Consider the following 23,505-nt stretch of genomic DNA (forward strand, 5'->3'; position numbering starts at 1 on the left):
GTCTTCCAACAAGACAATGATCCAAAACATAAAGCAAAATCTACACTGGAATGGTTCACAAATAAACATATCCAGGTGTTAGAATGGCCAAGTCAAAGTCCAGACCTGAATCCAATCGAGAATCTGTGGAAAGAACTGAAAACTGCTGTTCACAAACGCTCTCCATCCAACCTCACTGAGCTCGAGCTGTTTTGCAAGGAGGAATGGGCAAAAATTTCAGTCTCTCGATGTGCAAAACTGATATAGACGTACCCCAAGTGACTTACAGCTGTAATCGCAGCAAAAGGTGGCGCTACAAAGTATTAACTTAAGGGGGCTGAATAATTTAGCACGCCCAATTTTTCAGTTTTTTATTTGTTAAAAAAGTTTGAGATATCCAATAAATTTCGTTCCACTTCATGATTGTGTCCCACTTGTTGTTGGTTCTTCACAAAAAATTACAGTTTTATATCTTTATGTTTGAAGCCTGAAATGTGGCAAAAGGTTGAAAAGTTCAAGGGGGCCGAATACTTTCGCAAGGCACTGTAACCCATTTCTAAAATGTTAAAGGTCCAGTGTGTAATATTTGAGGATTGATTGACAGAAATGCAATATAAGATCCATAACTGTGTTTTCAGTGGTGTGTAAAGACCTTACATAATGAACCATTATGTTTTTATTACCTTAGAATGAGCCATTTATATCTACATAACCGCGGGTCCCCCCTTACATGTACGTCGCCATGTTACGCAGTTATGTTCCCACAGTAGCTGAAAACAGACAAACAGTGCTACAGTGTGTGTTTTGTCACTACATTCTTCTTTTTCTTGTTGTAGAATTCTGGCAGTGTAGACGCTCATCAATATGTTGAATACGTACGTTCTAAGAAGAAGAACTAATATACAGCAGGGGTCAACAAATTTTGTATCGGAGCAATTTATTCATCCATTAGATGGTGGAAGACATAAAATGGTATCTGTTTGTCAAGATGTTCAGTTAGCTCAGTTAAAGGGCAGGGCTCTCACCTAGAAGGTTGTTGTTTGATCCCATTTTGGGAAAAGTTTTTTAGTTTCCCTCTTCAAGATTAAATGTGCAGCATGAACATATACACCATATTTTCAGTTCAGTTGGAATCATGAAATTTACAGTCTCCGATCAGTCCTAATGAGGAGGAAACTGGAGCACCCAGAGAAAACCCATGCTAACATGGGGAGAATATGCAGATTCCACACGGAAAACGAAAGTGTCCTGACTTCTGCTGTGATAACACAGTGCTACACACTGAGCCACCTTGCTGCCCTCATAGAGATCTTTACAGGTAAACTCTTGAAAGCAAGTTCTCAGGTGTTTTGTTACAAAATATTCAGACCTGATCTTCACTCTGCAATGTTGTCCACATTGCAGCAAGACCAAACTTTCCTCTTCCACCAAGAGAAGCATCTGATGCAGTTCTACTTCCTGCCTGCATGTCAGCCTGCATGTGCCACATGTGCTGTGAAAACACATTCAATTAATCAGGCACAATAGGTAGTTTCCCACATCATGGTAATAAAGGGATGGGCAAGGATTTCGCTGGGAGTTATCCTCTGCTTCTCATCCCACTTGAGCATCGCCTTCAACAGCTCAATTAATCCCCTCCTTTCATCAGCCTCTGCCATGTTATTTTTCTCCAGACGCATCTAGATTAATTGAAAAATTATGCTCTGCTTATGTCACAGTAAATGTTGGCATTCATGGTTCCCACAATGAACTGTAGCTCCCCAGTGCCGGCAGCACTGATGTAGCCCCAGACCATGACACTCCCACCACCATGCTTGATTGTAGGCAAGCCACACTTGTCTTTGTACTCCTCACCTGGATGCCGCCACACGCTTGACACCATCTGAACCAAATAAGCTTATCTTGGTCTCATCAGACCACAGGACAGGGTTCCAGTAATCCATGTCCTTAGTCTGCTTGTCTTTAGCAAACTGTTTGCGGGCTTTCTTCTGCATTATCTTTAGAAGAGGCTTCCTTCTGGGACGACAGCCATGCAGACTAATTTGATGCAGTGTGCGGCATATGGGCTGACCCCCCACCCCTTCAACCTCTGCAGCAATGCCCGCAGCACTCATACTTCTATTTCCCATTTCCCATGTGCACTCAACTTCTTTAGTCGACTATGGTGCGGCCTGTTCTGAGTGGAACCTGTCCTGCTGAACCGCTGTACAGTCTTGGCCACCGTGCTGCAGCTCAGGTTCAGGGTCTTGGCAATCTTCTTATAGCCTAGGCCATCTTTATGTAGAGCAACCATTTTTTTTTTCAGATCCTCAGAGAGTTTTTTGCCATGAAGTGTGATGTTAAACTTCCAGTGACCATTATGAGGGAGTGTGAGAGCGATGACACCAAATTTAACACACCCGCTCCCATTCACACCTGAAACCTTAGAACACTAACAAGTCACATGACACCGGGGTGGGAAAATGGCTAATTGGGCCCAATTTGGATAGTTTCACTTACGGGTGTACTCACTTTTTGTTGCCAGCGGTTTAGACATTAATGTCTGTGTTATTTTAAGGGGACAGCAAATTTACACTTTTATACAAGCTGTACACTCACTACTTTACATTGTAGCAAAGTGTCATTTCTTCAGTGTGTCACATGAAAACATATAATCAAATATTTACAAAAATGTGAGGGGTGTACGCACTTTAGTGAGAGACTGTATGTCCAAAGAATATGTACCTCCATGTGTTTTTTTTTTTGTGGGTCACGAGAGTTACATGAGTATTACAGTACATCACAGATAAGATCCGAACATGGTGAGCCACCAAAATGTTTTTACAACTCAGTGGCATTTTGGATCAGTCTTTGTGCACTGTTAACATGGACACATTGAAAGTGGTTAAGGCTTTATAATCACATTTATAATTTTTGTTAAATTGAATCGAGTCAGACACAATAAAATACCATTGATTAAATTACAGTACAGAAAGTATTAATTATAAAACCAAAATGTTATGCACATTATCACATTTGGCATCGTTGAACCTGTAACTCAGTACAGTGGTAATTCAAATATCAGTTCAAATGTGTAACCGTAGAATTATTTGTTCTCTCAGCTAAGGGACCTGTTGATGCCAACAATCAAACTGGAGTCCAGGATAACCAAACATTGGGGAGACATTGGATTCCAAGGAGATGACCCCAAGACTGACTTCAGAGGAACGGCCTTATCAACCTTGTGTAAGTCCTCAGTAAAAAACAATGAGACATTTATTATTTTAGGAAGCGCTACAGATAATAAAAGGACTGACAATAAAAAATTGCAAATCAAGGGAATCCACATGGTTAACTGGACTTGCACATATTATTGTATTGTACATGTATTCTAAACAAAACCAAGCAAAACTTCTGTCTCTCTGCTGGCCACTTCTTTTATTTTCAGTCTCTTTGTTCCAAGGTGAAGGAAAATTTCATGACAGTTAAAACATCAGCCCGCTATTATAAATCTGTCGTGTTACCTCACATTGTATTCAATTCTTGCTTTACAGAAAACTGTCCAATTGGATAAACAACAGGTACAGTGATGTTTTCTGCCTGGATCAGTCACGAGTGCAACTCTGCCAGCTCTGCGATGATGAGGTGATAATTAATTCATCAATCTGTTCTCTCTTTCTCTTGTTTTAATGAACTCCATATTCATTTAATTCAAAAATTTTCTCTCAAAGTTACTGTAGAAAGATGATGTTTTTGCTACATTTTGGGTATGTTCTTTGTGGTGTCTTCCCCTGTCCTTATCTACTGTATCTGATACATGTGATTGGAAAGTGGAGTGATTTAGCATATCTGTGGGTTTTGTGTGGTTTGTAAAGGTGAGGCTTGTTTTCTTTAGGCAGCCTGGGTCTTATTTTTGTAAAAATTAGTACAGTGTTATCGTAACAGATGCCAATGGCTAAAAATATGAATACCAGGTTGTAAAAAGTATTTCAGTCAAAATAATGGATTTAGAAAAAATGTTGGTAAAATGAATGAATCTGCTTTGCAGGAATAATGTATTTTATATGTTGACATTTTAACACGACTCCAGTCTACATTCCTAACCATTTACTGTAAGTACATGACTGTCCTGAAAATAGGATTTGGACAACCCACTTTATTAATAGTAATGTTCAGTGTCCTCCTACAGGAGGCAGTAAATGCCAACACCAAGCAGTGCATCTCACCTCTCTTCTGCTTTGTAGTTCACAGACATCAGATTATATTAATGCCAGTTTCATTGATGGGTACAGGATGAGCAATGCCTACATAGCAACTCAGGGTGAGCAGCAACTACGCTCCGACTTTAAAAAGCCCTCCATGCAGTATACACTTTTTCTGCTCCAACACTACTCAGTCGCACCTTACTGGGGTACAGTTTGGTGTTGCCATGACCTTACAGACATTTGTGTTCCTCAGGTCCTTTGCCAAAAGCCTTTGGTGACATCTGGCGCATGGTGTGGGAACAGATGGTATGCAGATGGCTTATTATTGTCATGACCACCAGGTGAGATTCCTTTTTATCTCTGATTTATTTATTTTTTAAGTCAGTTGTGTGTTACAGATGTACAAATGGGATTTGTATACAAAATTGGTGGTCAAAATTAGGGGTGTGCCAATGTTAGCTCAATGCTAACATATAATTGGAATCTCCATTAGCACGCTAACGGACATTAGCATTGCGATAATCTAACATTAATTACACATTTTGGTTGTTTAACATCCTAAAAGACGTATGCTGCAGAATTGCGCAACAATTTGGACTTGCAGTAAATAAAGAGAGAAAACCTGTACTTAACCTTTTCACAGGCATTTTCTATTCATTGGACAGATATCGTGATGCATCATTTTAGGAATGTCTAGCAATATACTGATTATTGCAGAATTGCTGTATCATGATATTATCGGTATTGTGAGACATGTATCATGTATCGTTTCATGAGGTACCCTGTGATTCCCACCCCTAGTCAACATATCCTTGATGGGCTTATGATGTGATTAAAAAGATGTGGAATATTGTGTGTCTCAGCGTGGTGGAGCGTGTCAAGTGTGGTCAGTACTGGCCTCTTGAGGAGGGCAGGACTGAGCAGCATGGATACTTCTTGGTCAGGAACACACACATCCAGGTGTTTCAGTACTTCAAACTATCCCATCTTGAACTTTACAACACACAGGTAAGTCACACAGACTACATATCTTCAGCGACTTTGGGGGGTACTTAAAATTCTAATAAAAGATTACTTGATATGACATTGATGACAGTGGATATCACTATTACATGTAATCGGACAATAATGCTTTGAATGGATATAGGACCACATGCTCATACATGCCAGTTCAAAAGAAAGTGTCTAATAGGTTGCTCTATTCTTTAAACCTTTGTCACCTCTCCTTAGTCTGGAGAAAGAGGGGAAGTGTGCCACTACCTCTATGTCAGCTGGCCAGACTTCAGGGTGCCCAAAAGTGCTTCAGCTATGCTGGACTTTGTGAGCATGTACTTCTGAGGAGGGAGACTGGGACTGGGCTCCAGTTGGACGGGGCCTCCAGGGGGCCCCCCTGTGGTTGTGCACTGCAGTGCCGGTGTTCTGTCGATATATGACACCTATCGAGTTGTTATTGGTTAGGGTTAGGCCTAGACGTTAGCAATTTGCATTACGGTAGAATTTTTCGATAAGGAAGCATAAATCGTCAGAACACCGGCATCAGCTGCTCAGGTAAACACATGTAGCTTTATGAATGGACATTTTATTAGATACACCTATGTGTTTATTCAAAGACATTTTTCCTTTCCGAGGTATGTGGCTTTGTCTTTCGCATTGTTACGGTGTAGGTGCCAGATGTGCTCATTTGGTCACATCTGCTCGGGGGCCTGCGCCTGCTGGTAACGTCACATATCGTGATTGGTTGTACGTTTGTATGATGACGTGGCTGTACGTCGGACCTGTATGATGAGCAAATGCACTTTTCCATCAACAAATTATCAAATTATGGCATCACCAGACGTCTCCCTCTATAGTTTGCTTGATGAAAGGGGTGGTTTGTCAAGCATCTCTTTTCATTCAGACTCAGGTTCGAATCCCACCTACGGCAGCAGTGATCATTACTTTAAACTTCACACACCTGTGTGCAGTTTAGTTCCCACCATAGACTGTCTATAAAAACTTCATTAACTAACTTACTGTCTTACTTCCTTTGGCCCATAGGGACAATGTAACTTCAGTAAATTAGGCGTGCAATGCAATCCCCTTGTTTGGAGGTTTAATGGATTTGGGGCGAGTTTTGAAGCAGCGTGGGGAAATCTCAGTTATGTAAAGCCTAATTACGAAAAGAGACAAAGCCCCTTTTTTTGAGTACACTGGCGGAGGGAGGCCTGGAGGAGAGTCTTCTGGATTCTGCAGGAGAGAAAATGCTGCTGATTTGATTGTACAACTAAAACACACTGCGGGACAGGTTGAAACATCTCTGCACACACACACACTATGCAGTGATTCTATCTCTCTTGCAGCACGTACAAGTACGCTTTTAGATGCATGCACTGATGAGGCCAGCTTTGTGTTTTAGACATTAGAATAAACTCAACAGGCACCTGCATTAATGTTTTTACTAGTTAAATGCAATAAAAACATGCTATTCTTCATGGATGACACCTTTCACCATCATACAGCTATGCCTTCTACTGCAGTCTTTAAACTTCAAAACAGCACATTGCTAAATGTCCCTACTATAATGTATTTTAGTACATCAGCATTGCCCCTTAAACATCTCTCTCATGAGCATCACATGGAAAGTAAAAGTAAAATGACAACCTCATAATACAATTTTGAAGTCAGACTCGCAGTTTCACTGTGGACAGGGTCAGCAGTGTAAGGGTTTGTCAGGTCGGTAACTCAGGTTAGTTAAATATTAGCCAATAACAGTTGAGGTAATATATAATATCTTCACGATTGTTTTGATTTAGATTAAAATAATTATTAATTTTAAGTATAAACTGTTATTGAAGTCTCTCTGTTGTTTATCCTAACCTGAACGGCAGGAAATGTCAACGTAGGAAGAAATATTCCAAAAAATTTTGAGGCAAAGAAATGGGAACACTTTCCTTTGTATTCTTTTTTCAATCACCTGTGTCAGACAGTATATTCACAACCACAAAATAAGCACCATGGTGTACATTTAATTTCACTTCCAGCTCCTCTCAGCTCACCCATCTGCTCAGAATATTTAGCAACAAAGAAAATAAATATAATTTAATTCTTTTAAACAATAAATAAAACAGAAAATGTAATTCAGTCATAGAAAGTGCAGAGCTGTTATGTGTCTTACTGGCATAGAAACACTCGTCAGAAGCTGTACACAGACATGAAAACAGAAAGCAAAGACTATTAAGAGTGTTAAGAGTTTTACAGTGTCCACAGATATTTCTCTGGTAACATGGCAATGACCCTCAACTGCTGAACCAACTATTTCCAACTTACAAAAACCAACTCACACTAGCCGTTAAGCTAATTATCATAAACTCAGAAGCTCTTTAGTTATTACATAGCTGCAAGTTTTCATCCTATTACAACATTCCAACATTTCTGTTTACACAAGTCATACAGTTACATCTCTGACTTATTTCAACACACAAACAATAATAATCAGTGTGTGAATTTCTCTCCCAAGCACCAAATGATCAAGTGGTCACAGGGTTAACGTTATATAAATTTATATAAATATAAATACTGCAGGAGGTGGAAATAATACTTGTCAATTTAGAGATCAAGCAACATGTACAAGTGTACTTTTTACTAGTCAAGAATTTGACTGTACTCATTTATCTAACTATAAATATCTCCCCATACAATAATTCTGTGCCATCTATAGTTTCCGTATTTTTCTACAGCTGCTTTATGTAACAACTTTTATAACAACACTTGATGTTTGATGAGGGTGGAATAAAAGGAACAATGCTGACTAACAAAAGCATAGGTGTGTCAAAATGAAAGCATCAGAGGATTGCAGCATACCTAAGACGTCCAGGGACTGAGAGGGCTTATTGCATCTGCACCCACTGGATGTGTTTATAGCAAAGCAACCCCAAAGTTTCTCCTTTGTCAAAAACTTTCACAGACACAAACGAGCGCAAGTCCGAGGATGATGAATGATGCGATTATTTGGCAGAGCCCTGGGAATCCCAGTCCTTGACCGGATGTCTGTTCTCGCTGAGGTCCTCTTTGGTCTTTTGGATGCAGGTGAAGATCTGGTTGAAGAGAGCCTTGTACTCGGGCGGCTGGCTGTCTTCCAGGACCACTATCAGATCGGACAGAGCAGCTGAGCTGGACAGGCGGCGGCGGGTCCGGCTGCCCGCAAAGGGACTGCTGGATGTCTGGACAGCTTTATGGCTGAGCTCATCTGTCGCCTGCTGGCACCGCCGCAGCAGCTCGTCATATTTCACCTAGACAACAAGGAAAGTGTGTACATTTACTTTTAACTGCTGTGTGCTGCATTGTTAGAAAACATCTTGAAGACACAAGCAACAAGCTCTCTAACTGAGAAAGTAAAAACACTTTTTTTCTGAATATTTAACACATATATTCTACCAAACATGAATACACCACCTGCAGAGCACTGTACTGTGCATCCACCTCATTGAGCAGAGAGATGCCCCTCTGTTTCACTGCCTCCACCCGCCTAATACACAGCTGCTCGTGACCACGGCGAATCTCGTCTGGGTTCGTCGCTCTCAACACACTGTCACTGTTACGCCTCGGTTGGGTGTATCTTCTCTGCTCCTCATCCTTTTCTACCTTCTCCTCCATCTCACCCTGCCCGGGTCTTTCTTCTGAGGCAAAGAATACTGTATCAGGCAACAGCAGCTGGTCCAGTCTTCTGACACTGGTGAGAGTGGAGTGGACACAACGGCGTAAGTCTCAAGTTTTTTGAGAAATTACACCCGTTATAAGTCTGTACTCAAAAATTGTATCCCCAAGTGTTGGTCATATAAACAGAGCAAAGATAATTTGACATTTTGAATCTAGTCCACATAAACAGTATGTCAGGCGTACCTGTTGGCACAATCAGCGCGCCACAGGAGCCGCAGCTGCTCCACTTCGGCCTCCAGCTCTTTCTGCCTGACTCGGCAACCAGCCAGCAGGCCCAGCCGCTGCTCCAGGGCTCTGTTCTCGCTGAGTGTCAACTCAGCCTCCCGCTCTGCAGCCTCTCTGCGGCGCCGCTCCGCAGCTATCTGGCTCTGAAGGGTCTGCACGGAGCGCTGGAGAGCCGCATTCTCCTCCTCCGGGTCTTGCCGTCTGTCTCGGTCACAGAAGGAACCCTGCGGTGACCACTGTCCGTCCGTATGCAGACTATCGTGGACAAGATGTCTGGGCCAGGACAGGGCCATGTCAGTACATGTGTGAAAACATCACTTTTATGATCAAAACATTGAAAACAATCACACTGACATCACAATGCAAATCATATTGCATTCAAATGGGGCCAAGGGCCTAATGTCTGATGTAGGCATCTCCCCCCTGACTTTTCAATATCTGATTTTTTTGTCCCCCCTACTACAGTTTTGTTTTGATTCACTCACTAAAACCTCTATAAATACCGTCCACAAAATACACCAGAGAGAAGCTTCATTTATTACCATACAGCAATTAGGCTTTTTTTAGCACTAGTAAATTTTCTTTCTTGCCCTGGGTTTCGCCTCTCAGGCAACGCAGCTTTTGCTTTTATTTTCTTGCCGGAGGTTGTTGGGGCCATGTGCAGCCTAAATAAAAAATCATCATCATCTGTTTTTATTTACAGTAAATATAATAATTTTTTTTTTAATTGATAGGCTACATGAAATTCAAGATTATTTGTCATAATGTATCAAGGAAACTAAATGTGATTATAGGGTTAATGAATTATTCTTAATAATAATAATTTAATATACTATACTCATAATATGCTATTTGCTAAACCTCTAACTTCACCGTTTCTCCACACCGCTGGAATGAAACCTAGGCCCTTGAGTGCTGCTATGGCAAATTTTCTATGTACATAAAAAAACCTGTATCACAATTCAAGTGTTTCCAGCTAATCTATATGTTGTCCTTTTATTTTAATCACAAAATGCAGATTTTCTAAAATGTATTAAATCATCAGCTCCCCATAAATGTCAACTGGATTTGGATTAGTGTACAACATTCATCACGAGAAGGGGGTGTAGAAGGTGTAAATTACCAATTTTTAGGGTAACAATTATGTTCTTTTATAAACAATAAGTTACACTCCTGCTCTCTTCAAAGCACATCAAACAAGTGGCTTTACAAGTAGCGTACCACAACAACAGTAGCATGTGTGTATTAGTGCAGCACTGACAATGGGGCTAGGATTAACTTCCTCATCCTTTGGATTATGTCTAAAGGAGGAGGTCTGGTCTGGCTCTGGGTGACCTCTATGTGTCCAGTCAGAATACAAGCAGCTGAGACAGCAGTGCACTTTGGGTATGAGAAGATCAGACAACAGATACGAGCTCTTACTATACTATCCTTTTAACCACCAGTCGTTTCTTTGCACCCATGTAAAAGTGCAGGAAACGCCTACAAATCTATGTCAAAATTCCCACGGTAACTCACTGTGTCTTTATCTCACAATTTCCTCTCTGAAAATAGATCCTGTAGAGTTCTGCTATTAGCACTGTGAAGCAAAACACAAGCAACGACAAACATGCAATACCCGTCATGGTGTAAGTCATACAGCTCTTTGAGACAGGACACACTCTGAGCACTGAGGTTGCGTCGCTGCTCTGCCAGATCTCTTTTGTTTCGCTCAGCCTGGGCAGTCTTTAGCTCCTCCACCTGGGTCTGCAGGTCCTCCGTGTAGGCCTGAAGCCCTTCAATGGCCTCTGACAGACTGAAGGGGAAAGACGACACTTAAGTTCTGCACTTAATCAAATGATCAAAGTGATTTCCAGTGTACTTAATACTATCCTCTTACATTTCGTCTCCCTGCTCGAGTGAATAATTATGTAAAATATAATTTAAAAGGCAAATGAACTGATAACTGAGAGACAGACCTGTGGATCTTCTGCTGGGCCAGGCGGTTGTCCTGCACTAGTCTCTGGTTGCCTTGCTCCAGATCCCTGGCGGCCACGTCTAGTTGTTCATACACTTTGGCATGCTGGTCGTTCATCTGACGCAGCAGGTCCACCTGCTTGGTGAGGTGCTGGTGATCAAGACAGAGAAATGACAGTAATTTAGCTTAATATGTGTGTTTGAGGTTAGTTATACAGTGTCTTAAATAAACTACAGGTGTAGAGCTTAAACAATTAGTTCTGCAAAAGTCAGGTAAAAATGCTGTATATTCTCTGTCTTCTCCAATGACAGGCTGATTTTCTAACTTTTATATGATTCGACTGTGTTTGAAGACTATTTATTTTATTTTAAGTGGTTGTGAAAGTAACTGTTAGTTTCAGCGCTGCACATGTTTATAGATTTGATTTCTTTATTCAGATTCAGGAGAGAAATACAAACAAGAGTCTACAGTTCCTAATCCTATAGCATGTTAATATCAGGAATTTGATGCAGAGCTGCAACACTCAACAAACTGCCCATAGAAAATAAAGAGAGGAGGTAGTAAGTGATGTCTTAGAAATATTTACATTTGGTTTTATATCACAGGCAAATACATTTTATAACCAAACAAAGACTTCCTTAGAAGCAAAGAACTGCCAATAAAGGGCATGGAAAAGGACTCTTAACATTATGGAATGGAAATACAACATAAGTCTTTGAGTTATACTGGATGGTGAACAAGAATGTACTCACTATCAACAAAGATGTTTCTGCATTAGCCCGTTTTAACAGCTATATCCCCATTCATTCTTACCACCTTTCCAAATCCAAAGGACTTTACAATGTGCTCAAACCGCAGCACAGCCTTCTATTACACACACACACAGTGGAGGACACATGCATGAGGGTCAGCAAGATGTAAAGGGATTACCATATCAACCTCGATAAATCCTAGCGCTACAGGCCCTCTCACTGCAGTAAACAAATTAAGGTTCTTATCTTTGTTAACCCGCTGAATAACCATGTCCTCGAACTCAATTAGATCAGCACTTTCTGCGTACGCTAAAATGAAATGTCTGAGCACTGAAATATAAGATCTAAGTGAGTTTATTTATAAGCTTTACTTGAAAACCCACAAGTAAACCAAATATATGCTCTGCTGTATGAAGTTAGACAGGCGTAACAGCCAAAAATATTTCCGCGAGTAGATAACAAATAAATGTTTTATATTATTATTAAGAACAAAACCAAAACCTTAATTAAGATCTTGGTTCCTTGAACAATGTCCAAGTAAAAGGTGGAAGGTGGCAAATAAGCCGGTGAAAGTTTTACTATAATTAGTTAACACCCTGCCAAATGCTCACTAGGTCGGACTGGTCAGGATTAGCTTTTACTCTGTCCTGTTTAAAGCTGAGAAGAAAAAAAATTATAAATCAGAATTACAATTGCATTTTCAGATCACTCAATGTGGACTTTTCTCAATGAAGCATCTCCCATAGTAGTACATTTATGCAGCAACGATACATATGGGCTGACTAGACTGCGGAGATGATATACTGTATAAACACATGTGAAATGGATATGTTTTGCTCACACATTGTCCTCAGAGAGAGTTTAGTGCTGCTGGAGTCTCAACAAACTCTGATTAGTTCCTTCCTAACATGTATCACCTCAATCTCCTGCAGCTGCTCCTGGTTGGTGGAGTACATCTGCTGCAGGGCCTGCTCCAGCTCATGGTTCCTGGCCAGGAGGGTTTTCCCCAGCTCCGCTGCCAAATGGAGATCTGTCAAAACACAGGAAAACGTGTAAACACAAGATACGAGGCAGTTTCAATGCCCAAACACAGGCAACGGATTGAACTAGACATGTGTGAAAGGTAACACACACACAAACCTCATTGTCTCAAACTTTTAGTAGATGGCACTAGTGAATCACAGAGGAATCTAAGGCATCCAATTGGATCTCCTTGTGACCAGTTTACCCCCTAAATTCTGGATCTTGTCCAGTATGGTAGTGTTGACTTGCCCTCTGAGGTGAAGTGAAGCACGTCTTATGTGGGACTACTATAAACACTGTCATTAACAATGCAATGAACTAAAGCATGTTTTCCTGCAGTAAGCAGTGTTTGTCCTGTGGCAACCAAATAACAACACTGAGCCCCACTGTGAAGTCCTTAGAGTTGGAAGCGGAGAGGAGGGTGTTGCATAAACTGTTATCCATCATGAATCCTTTCCTAGACCTACAAACAGCAGAGTTTTATTCAGCTCCACTGTGGACTGCTATAGGAAGTCTTTCCTGCCTGTTGCTGTCACTCTGCACAATTAGGCCGCCCCTGTGTCGGGACTGTGGCTCTTCTGCCCATGAAGACTAACATTTTTCCCCCCTGCAACTAGGACAGTCAGCTAACTTTGTCAATTACTTGTTCATTCATCAATTAAATATATAATAGTAATTCATTCAATTATTATTATTTTGCAGATCAATTTATATTTTAATAGCAACAAAAAATGGCCATTGTAATTTCCCAAACAAAGGTGATTGCTTGTTTTATCTGCCCCACCGGCCAAAACCCAAACATATTCAATTTACTTTCATACATGCCAAACAGATGCATCACGTCCTCACACCTAAGAAGTGTTGTAAGTAATGTTTGGCTTTTTTGCTTGAAAAATGATTATCGAAATAGTTGCTGTTTACTTTTTTCCGTCAATTGACTTATCTATTTATCAACTAGTGATTTCAGTTCTATAATTAATCATTGTTAATCTGTCCTATACTCTCCAATGTTCTAGGTAACCATCTGCCTATGTTCATGTGGTTGTTATCTCATTTTCATGTGAGTATATATTCAACAATATATATCAGATTTCCAAATAATTCCATTTTGATATATAGGACTTTGCCATACAGCGCATATCACTATGTGCAGTCCACTACTGGGACCATACTTGTACAGTGTATATTCAATATATAGTTTTATCCAAGTTAGTGCTATTATTAATGGCTATATTTATGTCTTACTTTCCTGAGATTTATGACTTTCCTAACTAACTGCTATTTATCTAGGGCAATAATAAAGGACTCTATATTATATACTATAGACATGTCTCTAAGATTTGTTGGCAGCACAAACAACATGCATGAAAAGCATGTATATCATACAAAACAATCCACACAGGACCTGTGACAGCCTCGGGAAACCCTGGCCACAGCTTTTACCCCATGACTCTTGTGAGTCCGTGTCACAAGATTGCACTATAGACTTCTCATTTCATCTGTGAGCCCATTTATTTTAAGCATCAAGAAATCCCATATGCTGGCAAGAAACCAGAATACTCCAGGTGTTTATTTATTAACCATAGCTAATGTGATAATAACTGAGTTTCGTATGGCACATCATTCCGCTGCCTGTATGCATCTGTCTATGGAGTAATAACACATCAGCCCACACAGCCAGAGTTTAGGGTGCGACCACAGAGCCGGGGCAGCTCTTACCGTGTTCAAGGTCCTGCGGGTCGTACCAGACCTCTCCATTCTTGTCAAACTCTTCCTCCAAAATCACGTCAGTCAACATTTTGACAGCCGCGGGGCGAGCGAGGACTCCACCTGACAGGAACCTGACACACAGGTAGGTGTGTGTTTGGCGGCTTGAGGTTGTCCGCCGTTCACCACCGTGTGCGGAGAAACGTACACTACATCCTGCCGGTGTGTGTGTGAGGCGTTAAGTCTGTTGTCTACAGCAACGTGGCAACTCTCACCCAACATCCGGTAGGTGGCAGAGTTAGCATTAACGACAACACAACTTTTTTAATTTTTATAAACTTTTAATTATAACCGAATATTCAGCTTAACTTTTAATACTATTCACAGTCTAAGGTCTAATTACAGGCAAAACTTTACAGTTTAATATTTTCAAAAAATGATGTTTCTATCAAAGCTTCCTGCTTCTGTTGACAGCCACTGATGTTGACGAATCACGAAGCAGTAAATCGAACAAAAGCACTCTTCTGGCCAATCAAATGTTTCCTTCTTGTTTTGAAGCCCCGCCTCGCGAGACAGCCAGAAATCGAGTTTTACAGATAGATCTTTTTTAAATGTGACACAGCTTCAGTAAACATTTAGTGAGTCTGTTTAACGGGAAGTAACATCGTGACATGTGGACATGCAAATCAGACATCTGGAACAAGAACGAGCTCGGCACTGGACGCTTTTGTAATCTGGAGTATTGACCAATTTCACTATTTTTGCTAGTAATAGCTGTCATTAGTAGCAATGCTAAACTACAACAGCGTTAAATAGTTTTTTTCTAGAGACAGCATTTGCTCACTTCAGCTGGTTAGACCGACAGGTAACTTAGTCGTTAAGATACCTGAGCTGTCATGGCCGTGGAGGAGAAACCTGCCTCAGGTGCGCGCTCCGGAAAAATAAATGTAGGCCGACACCTCATAAAGTTTGGGCTCAATCCTGCAGCTCTGGCGTATGCCATGACTACACTGGGATCTAGCATGATAAACAACATATTCAGCTTCTACTATGTTAAACTCTTTCTCAATAAGTACAAGATATCAGAGGGAGCTTTCCACCAATCACAGGTGAGCATATGTTATCTTATATTCTTTCTATGCAAGTGTATGTCAGTATCTGAAGGTCTGAGTGACATTTTTGGGGCATGGCAAAATAATAATCAAAGTAGTTGTCTGTTAGCATCTGTATGGATTAATATATTTTTCTTCAGCACCACTTGACACTTTATTTTTGATAAATATCTCCACAGGTGGTGTACATGGTGTGGAATGCGGTCAATGACCCTCTCTTTGGCTACATGCAAGATAATTCCAGGGTGCCCTGCTGCTCTCAGCGGCGGCTCTCAATCCTGTATGGTGCTCCCCTCTATTCGCTGACTTTTCTTCTAGCCTGGTTCCCTTGGCAGGCCTACGCCCCCGGTGACTGGTTGAGCGGCTTACACTTGATGGTGGCGCTGTGTGCTTTTGACGGCTTGCTGACTTTTGTGCTGCTGGCACAATGTGCGTTGTTTGCAGAGATTTCAGGCCACCATCAGAGCCGACTGAGACTTGTAAAGTACAGCCAGGTAAGGACTTTGTACACTGAACATTGCTTCCCCCTTTTTTTCTGTATGCATCTAAGCTAACAGGGCAACATCCTTCTCATATCCCCTCCCTTTTATCTCCCAGGTGGCTTCTCTCATTGGCTCCTCCAGTGTCCTCTTCTGCGGTGTGCTGACCAAAAACATGGAGGACTTTGCGGCCTTCCAAGCCTTCACAGTCCTGATTGCCATCCTGAGCTGCGGCTGCATGCTCTATACGGGGTTCCACAGTGAGAGCCGCTTTGATAACAAAGGAACTGAATTGGATGCACTGTACTCTGTTGACCAGACTCCCCATCAATCAGGATTTTCCTTCTCCGTTTTAAGAACATTGACGTGGCAAATCCTGACCAACAGGGACTTCCAGCAATTTGTGCTCATGAACTTCTTCCAGGTTTTCATGTTAGCTTTCTTTAATAATTTTACAATGATATTTGCTGAACACCTGATTCCTCCAGATGTGCTTCCATCACTGGCCAAGAGCATCATGTATGGTGCAGGATTCATCTGTCCACAGGTATTGTCCCACAGTGGCATAGGTTTTTTAAATTTTTATAAAAGGGTACATGTAAACCTATCATGTGTTTTTAGAACATTTTCCTCCCTTCCAGGAAGTTATTGTGTTTTGTCAGTTCAGTATGATCACCAGCTCTCTACTATTGGTGCAAGGTAGCACTTGTGGGAAACATCCCAGACTTGAGAGCTGAATGATCATGTTTCTGTTACTTGCAACATTGCGTGCTTGTTCGCAGCCCGCTCTCAAACTTACTCATGCAACCAGCTGAATGCCCCAACAAGGAAATGCTTTCAAAACACTTGATGTACTACTTTATAATATGCTACTTTGTACTCATGTCTCCATCTCAGCTGTTAGTTTTGAGCTCTGAGAGTCTTCTCCGTGGTTTTGGCTACTACAGGATTATCCTCTACACCTTCTATGTGGAGGCTGCATTAGCGGCCATCATGCTAGCACTCGGTCCCCAGCACTACTATATCCTGGCATTTTTCCTCACCATTAACATGTAAGAAGTTAACTTCTAACATTGATTGATTTATTTTTTTTAATAATGTCACTGTATAATCCCTCCACTTTGGTTTACACCTTTATTCTCACCCATTATCTCCTATGCAGGATCACAATCCAAGCATCCTTCAGTCTTTTTGGCTTGCCGTTGGCTGACATCATCGACACAGACCTGCAGAAGTACAAGCGCAGGTAAAAAAAAAAACTCAAAAGATTATCAGCACACTTCCAATAACTCAGTCAAGCCTCACATAAAATGTTTTATCACCCTCCCCCTTCTCTAGCTCCCCCCTCTCCTCCATGGTGTTTGGGACGAATGCTCTGTTCACCAAGCCGGCTCAGTCTCTGGCCCCTATGATAGTGCTTAATATCCTAAACCAGTTTGGATATGAGCAGCTGAAGGACGCAGCAGGGGACTCAAATCCAAGGTACAGAGATTTTCTTACTACTTGATTCAAAATTTGAGCCGAGCCAAACCAAATAAGTAATCTTAAACTGATTGAACTGGGCTGGCAACATGTAGGATTAGTGTACTATTCCTTTTAACTCTGCACTGGTTATTTTATTAATGGTAACCATTATTTGGAGTTTGATGTACACTAGTCTAATTCAGTCTCACATAATGTTTGCTCGCCTAGACTTGAAAAATAAACACCACAAAATGTATAATAATAATAATAATAATAATAAGAGGTCCAGCTGGTGTTGCTGACCCTTGGATCTGCATGTTTTATAAATGGTGTATACTTTATATTACCGCCAACCGTTTCCCAAAGCCAGCCATGTGTATTCAATTTGATATCCATACAGCCCTCAGTTTCAATCCATGCCATGGATTTAAAACTTTCAGTGAATTGAAACATACTCAAGATAGATAATCCATTGCTGAACAGTTCCCTGTCCACAGATATAACAATAACATAACTTTGACAAACTGTGTGGTCTTGTTGATGGAATGAAAGCAACTTTTCAAGGATAGATTCATAGTTTAAGTGTCTCTTAAAAACAGTAGTCAGGAGCCCACTACACTGTACACTGAAACAGATTTCGCTTGCTGTCATCATTCCTTCTGTTCATATTGGCTGTTAAGACATCCCTACATAGTGCACCTCAATGTCAGTGACAGGGAACAAAATCCACAGTCAATATATGCAAAACTAAATTCCAGTTACTAAGTTACTATAAAGCTTCGGCTGTCATCGTTAGATACATTTTATTTTCCAAAGTTAGTCTTTTTTGTAAGAAATCTCATAAATTTCAAGATCCTTGAAGTTTTAAAGGAATGGAAACCAGTTTTTCCCTGGGTGGTAGATCAGGAAGCAAATCTATAAACTTTAACTGCAGCAAAGTTTAATGCTGATAAACAAATCACGTAACTTTACACAACACAATGGAAGTAACAGCTGTTTCCTATTTCCCCATCAATTTTTTCTTCAACTGAGTAAATGTCAGTGATTAAGAGACAGCCCTCTAACACTGCCCTTTATTTCAAAGGTCACTGTCAATCTAATTTCATAAATTGAGAGCCAATTAAATGTTTACTTCGGAGTCAGATATTTGAGCTGAAGTGGATGATAAAGTTAATGTAAACCTTTAATAAACAACAATAGCACATATGTGAACATTCATTTAAGAAGGTATGACATTCCCTTTTCTGAAAACATTAGAAACATATTACCTCTCTTTTAATTTTAAACATTCTCAGTTTCAGACGTCCCCTGTTTTCTTTTCAAAATGGGTCTAACCTCCTCTTTTTTCGTGGTGACAGTAAGGTCAGAAACATCCACCTTTACGGTTTTAAATAACTGTCCTGTAACAACATTCCCCCTTGTTTCCAGCGCCTTCGAGAGCCTCCACAGTGTCATGTTCTACTTGGTGTGTCTGGTGCCCATGTTTGTCGCTGCTCTGCAAGCCCTGGCTTGGAGGCCATTTTCCATACGCAACAGTCACACGGTTGACACAAAGTACATTGACGGCTAACTTCAGTATTGTCATCAATCACTTCTTCTGTTGGTATTTGGGAAAATTGATAATTAAGAGATCACATTGAAAGTAATGTGTAAATGACTAATGTATTTGAGAGATGCCAGGGTTACAGTCATACAGTTTATATACTAAATATATATACTAACTGCAAATCTATGCTGAACGAATGTAAATCACCTTGCCGTGCTGACAGGTGACACCAAGTAGATAACTGTTTAGAGATAGTTTAGAGAGAAATAATAATCTATCTCTCTATCGAGAGACGTTACTTTCTTAGTGACTCCTATCGCCTGCAATCAGAGTTTGCCTGCAGGCATGGAATTAAAGCGAGCTTTAAGTTATTGACGACCTTTAGTTTGACTGATCACATATCACTTTTGAAGGTTGTTTTTTTTCCCCCCAACTACTTTATCTGTAGGCCAAGTGAGAGTCCATAACTAGTCCCCTACGAGGGTCATCCAAAGCAGAGATCATGATAATTTATTTCTTCTTCCTTGACGAGATTGGCTGTGCTCCGCAAAAAATGGACTAATTCTTCAGACGCATGTGAAAAATACTGTTTAGTTCTAAATAGAGGAAATGTAAATATCTAAACTTTGGAGCTGAATGTAAATTGGAAAGCTGCAACAAAAATTGGCAGAAATAGTTAAGCGTGCATCTGAAACAGAAGGGATACATACTAGCAGTGTGAATTAGGCGTGGGTGTCAATGAACGAAAACAGCAACGTCCAAAAATATAATTCCAAAGCAGCGTTCAGTAGACTACCGCCTACCTCCTATTTAGAGCACACATTACCTCAATGTATGGTATAAGATTGGTACAAAAATGTGAAGAATATTATTATTATTTTTTTTTCAGTCACCTTGATTTTGATTGTATGATTGTTGTATTTTAACTGTAAAACCCACAAAAAGGGGTTGAAACTCGTGAGTATGGTGTTTGTTTTCGATGAGTAAATCATATCATCCTGCAAATTGGCCCCAAGGTTGAATGAGCGGCACGTAATTTTAATCTAATTTCATCATTTAAATAAATAATAGCCTCACCTTCATTTTACCTGAAGAATCAAGGCGAAAACACATCACAAGCTCTTTAATTTGATTTGATTTCACTTTATTATCAGAATGCTCTTCTGAAATGTGTCTTGTGTCCCAAGAGGTATACTGTTTCACATACATAACAAACCACAATATTACAACAAACAACAAAACAAATTTTTACATCAGACATTACGAATAAGTGGCTGCAGTGCAGTAAATACCGTCATCTTTGCCATAAACATGGGCAAAATTACAAATTGCGGCTTTAACTCCAGCCGTGCTCCAGAGCACAGTGGAGAGTAATGGAGAAGCTGACTCCAAAAGTTCATATCGCAGCTTTCAATGTAAGAAATGCACATCCGCTTTGACTTAGAAGTAACAAATATCTATGGAAGTCGGTGCACAGAATAAGACACAGCAAGATGCCTCACAAACATATCAGGTGGTCACAAATTGCCTTACTGTACTTTTATTGTAAATTGATGATTTTTCAGAGAAAAGGCAACTCCAACACCAAAAAACATCTTTCTTATGTACTGTAGTATACTGTATGTAATATCTTTGCCTTTTTGTGTCATTACGTTGTTTATAATTAAAAACTTCAAATTAAATCAGAATGTTTGGTTTCCAAAGTTTTTGAGTGAAAGTGCATTTGTAAACAACTAAGCCCAGAATGATTGAGATATATATATATATATATATATACTGATGAAAAATGTTGCTCAGTAATTAATAAAAATAAAATACTGATATCCTATTAAAATATCACCTGGAGTTGGCGCAGTTTTCTAAGAGCTTTATTAACCCTGCTGCCTACTTGCTTCTTCAATTTCCACTTTCATTAGTGAACTGAAAATGTAAATTACGAGTGCTATGTTTCACTGTCTTCTGTCAAACTATTGTAAATATATGGAGGAAATGAAATTGAAGACCATGTGACTCGGCTACATTTCTGAACACTGAAGAATAAAAAAGTTGCTCCAATCAACAGAACGTTTAGATTAACGTCAAATGTCACAGGAGAGTCTCTCTACTGCTGCTGAAACTGAAAGAAAAGGAACAGTGACTCAGGACCTTTTGTTGTGCTGCAACATGCAGCTTGGTTAGGGCTGCTCATTTCCTCTGTCACATAACTGCACCGTCCAGCAGGTGTTTCAGCGCTTTGGAATTTCCTCCCAGTCAGGATGGAGGTATGAATCTGCCATTTAATGTCCTTGAAGTAAGGACTTAGACATTTTGATAGACGTCATCAGTTTGGCTGTTGAACTCAGTGCTAGGAGCCTGCAACGAGATTAAATTTCAAATAAAAATGATGATAAAACAGCAGACTGTTAGATTGGCAGTTAACACATGCTTTAACGCAAGCCACAGTATGCAGAAATTCCATGCTTACTCAATCTCTTGACTAAAGCTAACCATCACATGCTGCAACAAGACTTACCTCAGCTTGAGATCGCTTTCTGTTCGCAGTTTGTTTGCTTCTCTCCAAGTTCCTTCTGCTGTACAGTTCTTGCAACACATCACGGAATTGTGTTTTTTTTGTTGAGTTATTCTGTTCGGAAAGTTGAGAAGATATTGATCATGAAACGTCAATATTTTGAGAAAGCCGGACACCGGCAAACTTTGTCATTTGTGGTGTTGTAAGAGCCTTATCTGGCCAGTCATTTAAAAAGGCCTTGGTTCCTGTTCCTCTTTTTTTTGCTTCTATTGTCTTTTCTCCAGTTAGTAAACATTCAACACACAAATTAAAGCAAAACACCAGACACTTCTCTACAAACCTTGACAGTTTTGCGCTTCCTCCTGCAGACAGTCTTGCAGCCATACTAGAACAGAGAGGAAAAGGTAAATGTCACATTAGCACATAGTACATTTGCAGTTTTTAGTCTTGTTTCTATCATAGATATTAACATAAATAATCTTAAAATAAATGTCTTAGTCATTTACCTTCTTTAGAAGAAGCGTCACTAATACCGAGCTGTAGATGGCCAAGAGGACAAATGATAACCACAGAAGAATGCGCCTCACCATTATTTTAACGTGTTCTGAAAATAAAAGAAAAGCCGTTTTGTCTTAACACATCCAAACGTTTCTGCCTGACCTTTACAAGCAGCCGTCTCTCAAAAGACTCTTACCCCTCACTCTGAGAATTGTACCCGACCCTACATGCTCTCTGCCGGGCGCTTGTCCTCCACACGACGCAGCACAGTAGTAGATCGCGCTGTCATTAGTATGTAGTGACTTAATGTGCAACGATGATCCATCCAGGCTGTACTTGTGTTGAATATCAGTCAGGTTTAGACGAACATGGGAGTGTTGTTTGAAAGAAAACCACTCATAATTCACATCTTCGGGCGAACACCGTGTACTAGCCGTACATGGGAGAACAGCGTTTTGTCCTGTTTTCCGCAAGATCACCTCGCTGCTCTCGGCTCGTTCCATGCCCTCTGGAATGAACAGGCATAGAAATTCAACAGGTATGACATTTAGCGTCTTCTAGCCCAAAATGTTTCAGAGAAACCACTGTGCTGTTGTTGGAACAGAAGCTGTGATGCCTTATTGCTCACGTGGAACATAAATTTCCTGAAAACATTATTCCCTGAAGAACATAAAACTCAGGAAGACATAACAAAGACATCTTACCTGTTACTGGCATGTATGTGAGCAGGAGAGAAATCCAAACAAACAACTGGTCCATGTCTGTAGCTTGACAGCTTGTGAATGATCTCATAATTCCTTGCATGAGACTGTCTAAATAGTTGACAACATGGGAAGTGGGCATATTGCACTTCCTCAACACTTAGTTCCTACTTATTTTCCTGTCCTTTGCAGCTGAATGGTAACATAAGCATTATAGTAATGATAATGACATAGAGCCAATTAGATTTAACGCCTGAGATTACTTAAAACTGAGTCAGGTGTCCTTCAGTAATGGATATTCCTACATTACTAAAGAATAATTACAATTAAGTACACACACTGTGGACCTGGGGCTTTAAGGGGACCCTATGAGTGCTAGTAAATGTGTTGGTACTGTACTTAAAGGCCCCACAGATCTGCAGTCCACCCACACAGGTGCTTTAACTTATTGCCTGATTAGACCTCTTCTACTTGTGATTTTACCTCACTTTCTACTCCACTACATTTCAGAAGGGAATACTGTACTTTTTACTCCATAGAATTTACTGTTTTAAACATTCCTAGTTACAGAATTACTGATGAAAACACCAGATTAAACTACCAACAGGGAAACTACCAACAGTATAAAAAATTTGCATTTAACATTAAATAGCTGCTTACATGTTAATGCATCA

At 40.3% G+C, this 23,505-nt stretch overlaps 4 protein-coding genes across 4 annotated transcripts; 2 read left to right on the plus strand and 2 right to left on the minus strand.

Annotated features, from left to right (window-relative positions):
• Positions 1-3,547: 3,547 nt before the first annotated feature.
• Positions 3,548-5,501, plus strand: LOC123959217 (tyrosine-protein phosphatase non-receptor type 9-like). The gene is made up of 5 exons (XM_046033161.1): positions 3,548-3,603; positions 4,203-4,279; positions 4,417-4,504; positions 5,027-5,171; positions 5,394-5,501. The coding sequence occupies exons 1-5, from the start codon at positions 3,548-3,550 to the stop codon at positions 5,499-5,501; spliced, it is 474 nt and encodes a 157-aa protein (XP_045889117.1).
• A 1,576-nt stretch (positions 5,502-7,077) lies between these two features.
• Positions 7,078-14,778, minus strand: cdr2a (cerebellar degeneration-related protein 2a). Its single transcript, XM_046028962.1, has 7 exons — positions 14,535-14,778; positions 12,710-12,822; positions 11,042-11,190; positions 10,702-10,878; positions 9,042-9,356; positions 8,595-8,871; positions 7,078-8,431 (listed from the first exon to the last, which is right to left on the minus strand). Exons 1-7 carry the CDS (start codon positions 14,611-14,613, stop codon positions 8,147-8,149), a joined length of 1,395 nt encoding a protein of 464 aa, XP_045884918.1. The 5' UTR covers positions 14,614-14,778; the 3' UTR covers positions 7,078-8,146.
• A 33-nt stretch (positions 14,779-14,811) lies between these two features.
• On the plus strand, positions 14,812-20,805 carry mfsd13al (major facilitator superfamily domain containing 13a-like). The gene is made up of 7 exons (XM_046028949.1): positions 14,812-15,631; positions 15,814-16,128; positions 16,232-16,660; positions 17,011-17,165; positions 17,276-17,359; positions 17,452-17,595; positions 19,006-20,805. The coding sequence occupies exons 1-7, from the start codon at positions 15,419-15,421 to the stop codon at positions 19,145-19,147; spliced, it is 1,482 nt and encodes a 493-aa protein (XP_045884905.1). The 5' UTR covers positions 14,812-15,418; the 3' UTR covers positions 19,148-20,805.
• Positions 20,246-23,451, minus strand: LOC123956634. The gene is made up of 6 exons (XM_046028974.1): positions 22,835-23,451; positions 22,327-22,638; positions 22,139-22,236; positions 21,973-22,017; positions 21,636-21,746; positions 20,246-21,475 (listed from the first exon to the last, which is right to left on the minus strand). The coding sequence occupies exons 1-6, from the start codon at positions 22,971-22,973 to the stop codon at positions 21,422-21,424; spliced, it is 759 nt and encodes a 252-aa protein (XP_045884930.1). The 5' UTR covers positions 22,974-23,451; the 3' UTR covers positions 20,246-21,421.
• Positions 23,452-23,505: the final 54 nt, after the last annotated feature.

This window comes from Micropterus dolomieu, linkage group LG02 (genome assembly GCF_021292245.1).
Source record: "Micropterus dolomieu isolate WLL.071019.BEF.003 ecotype Adirondacks linkage group LG02, ASM2129224v1, whole genome shotgun sequence".
In the NCBI taxonomy this organism is placed as follows: domain Eukaryota; kingdom Metazoa; phylum Chordata; class Actinopteri; order Centrarchiformes; family Centrarchidae; genus Micropterus; species Micropterus dolomieu.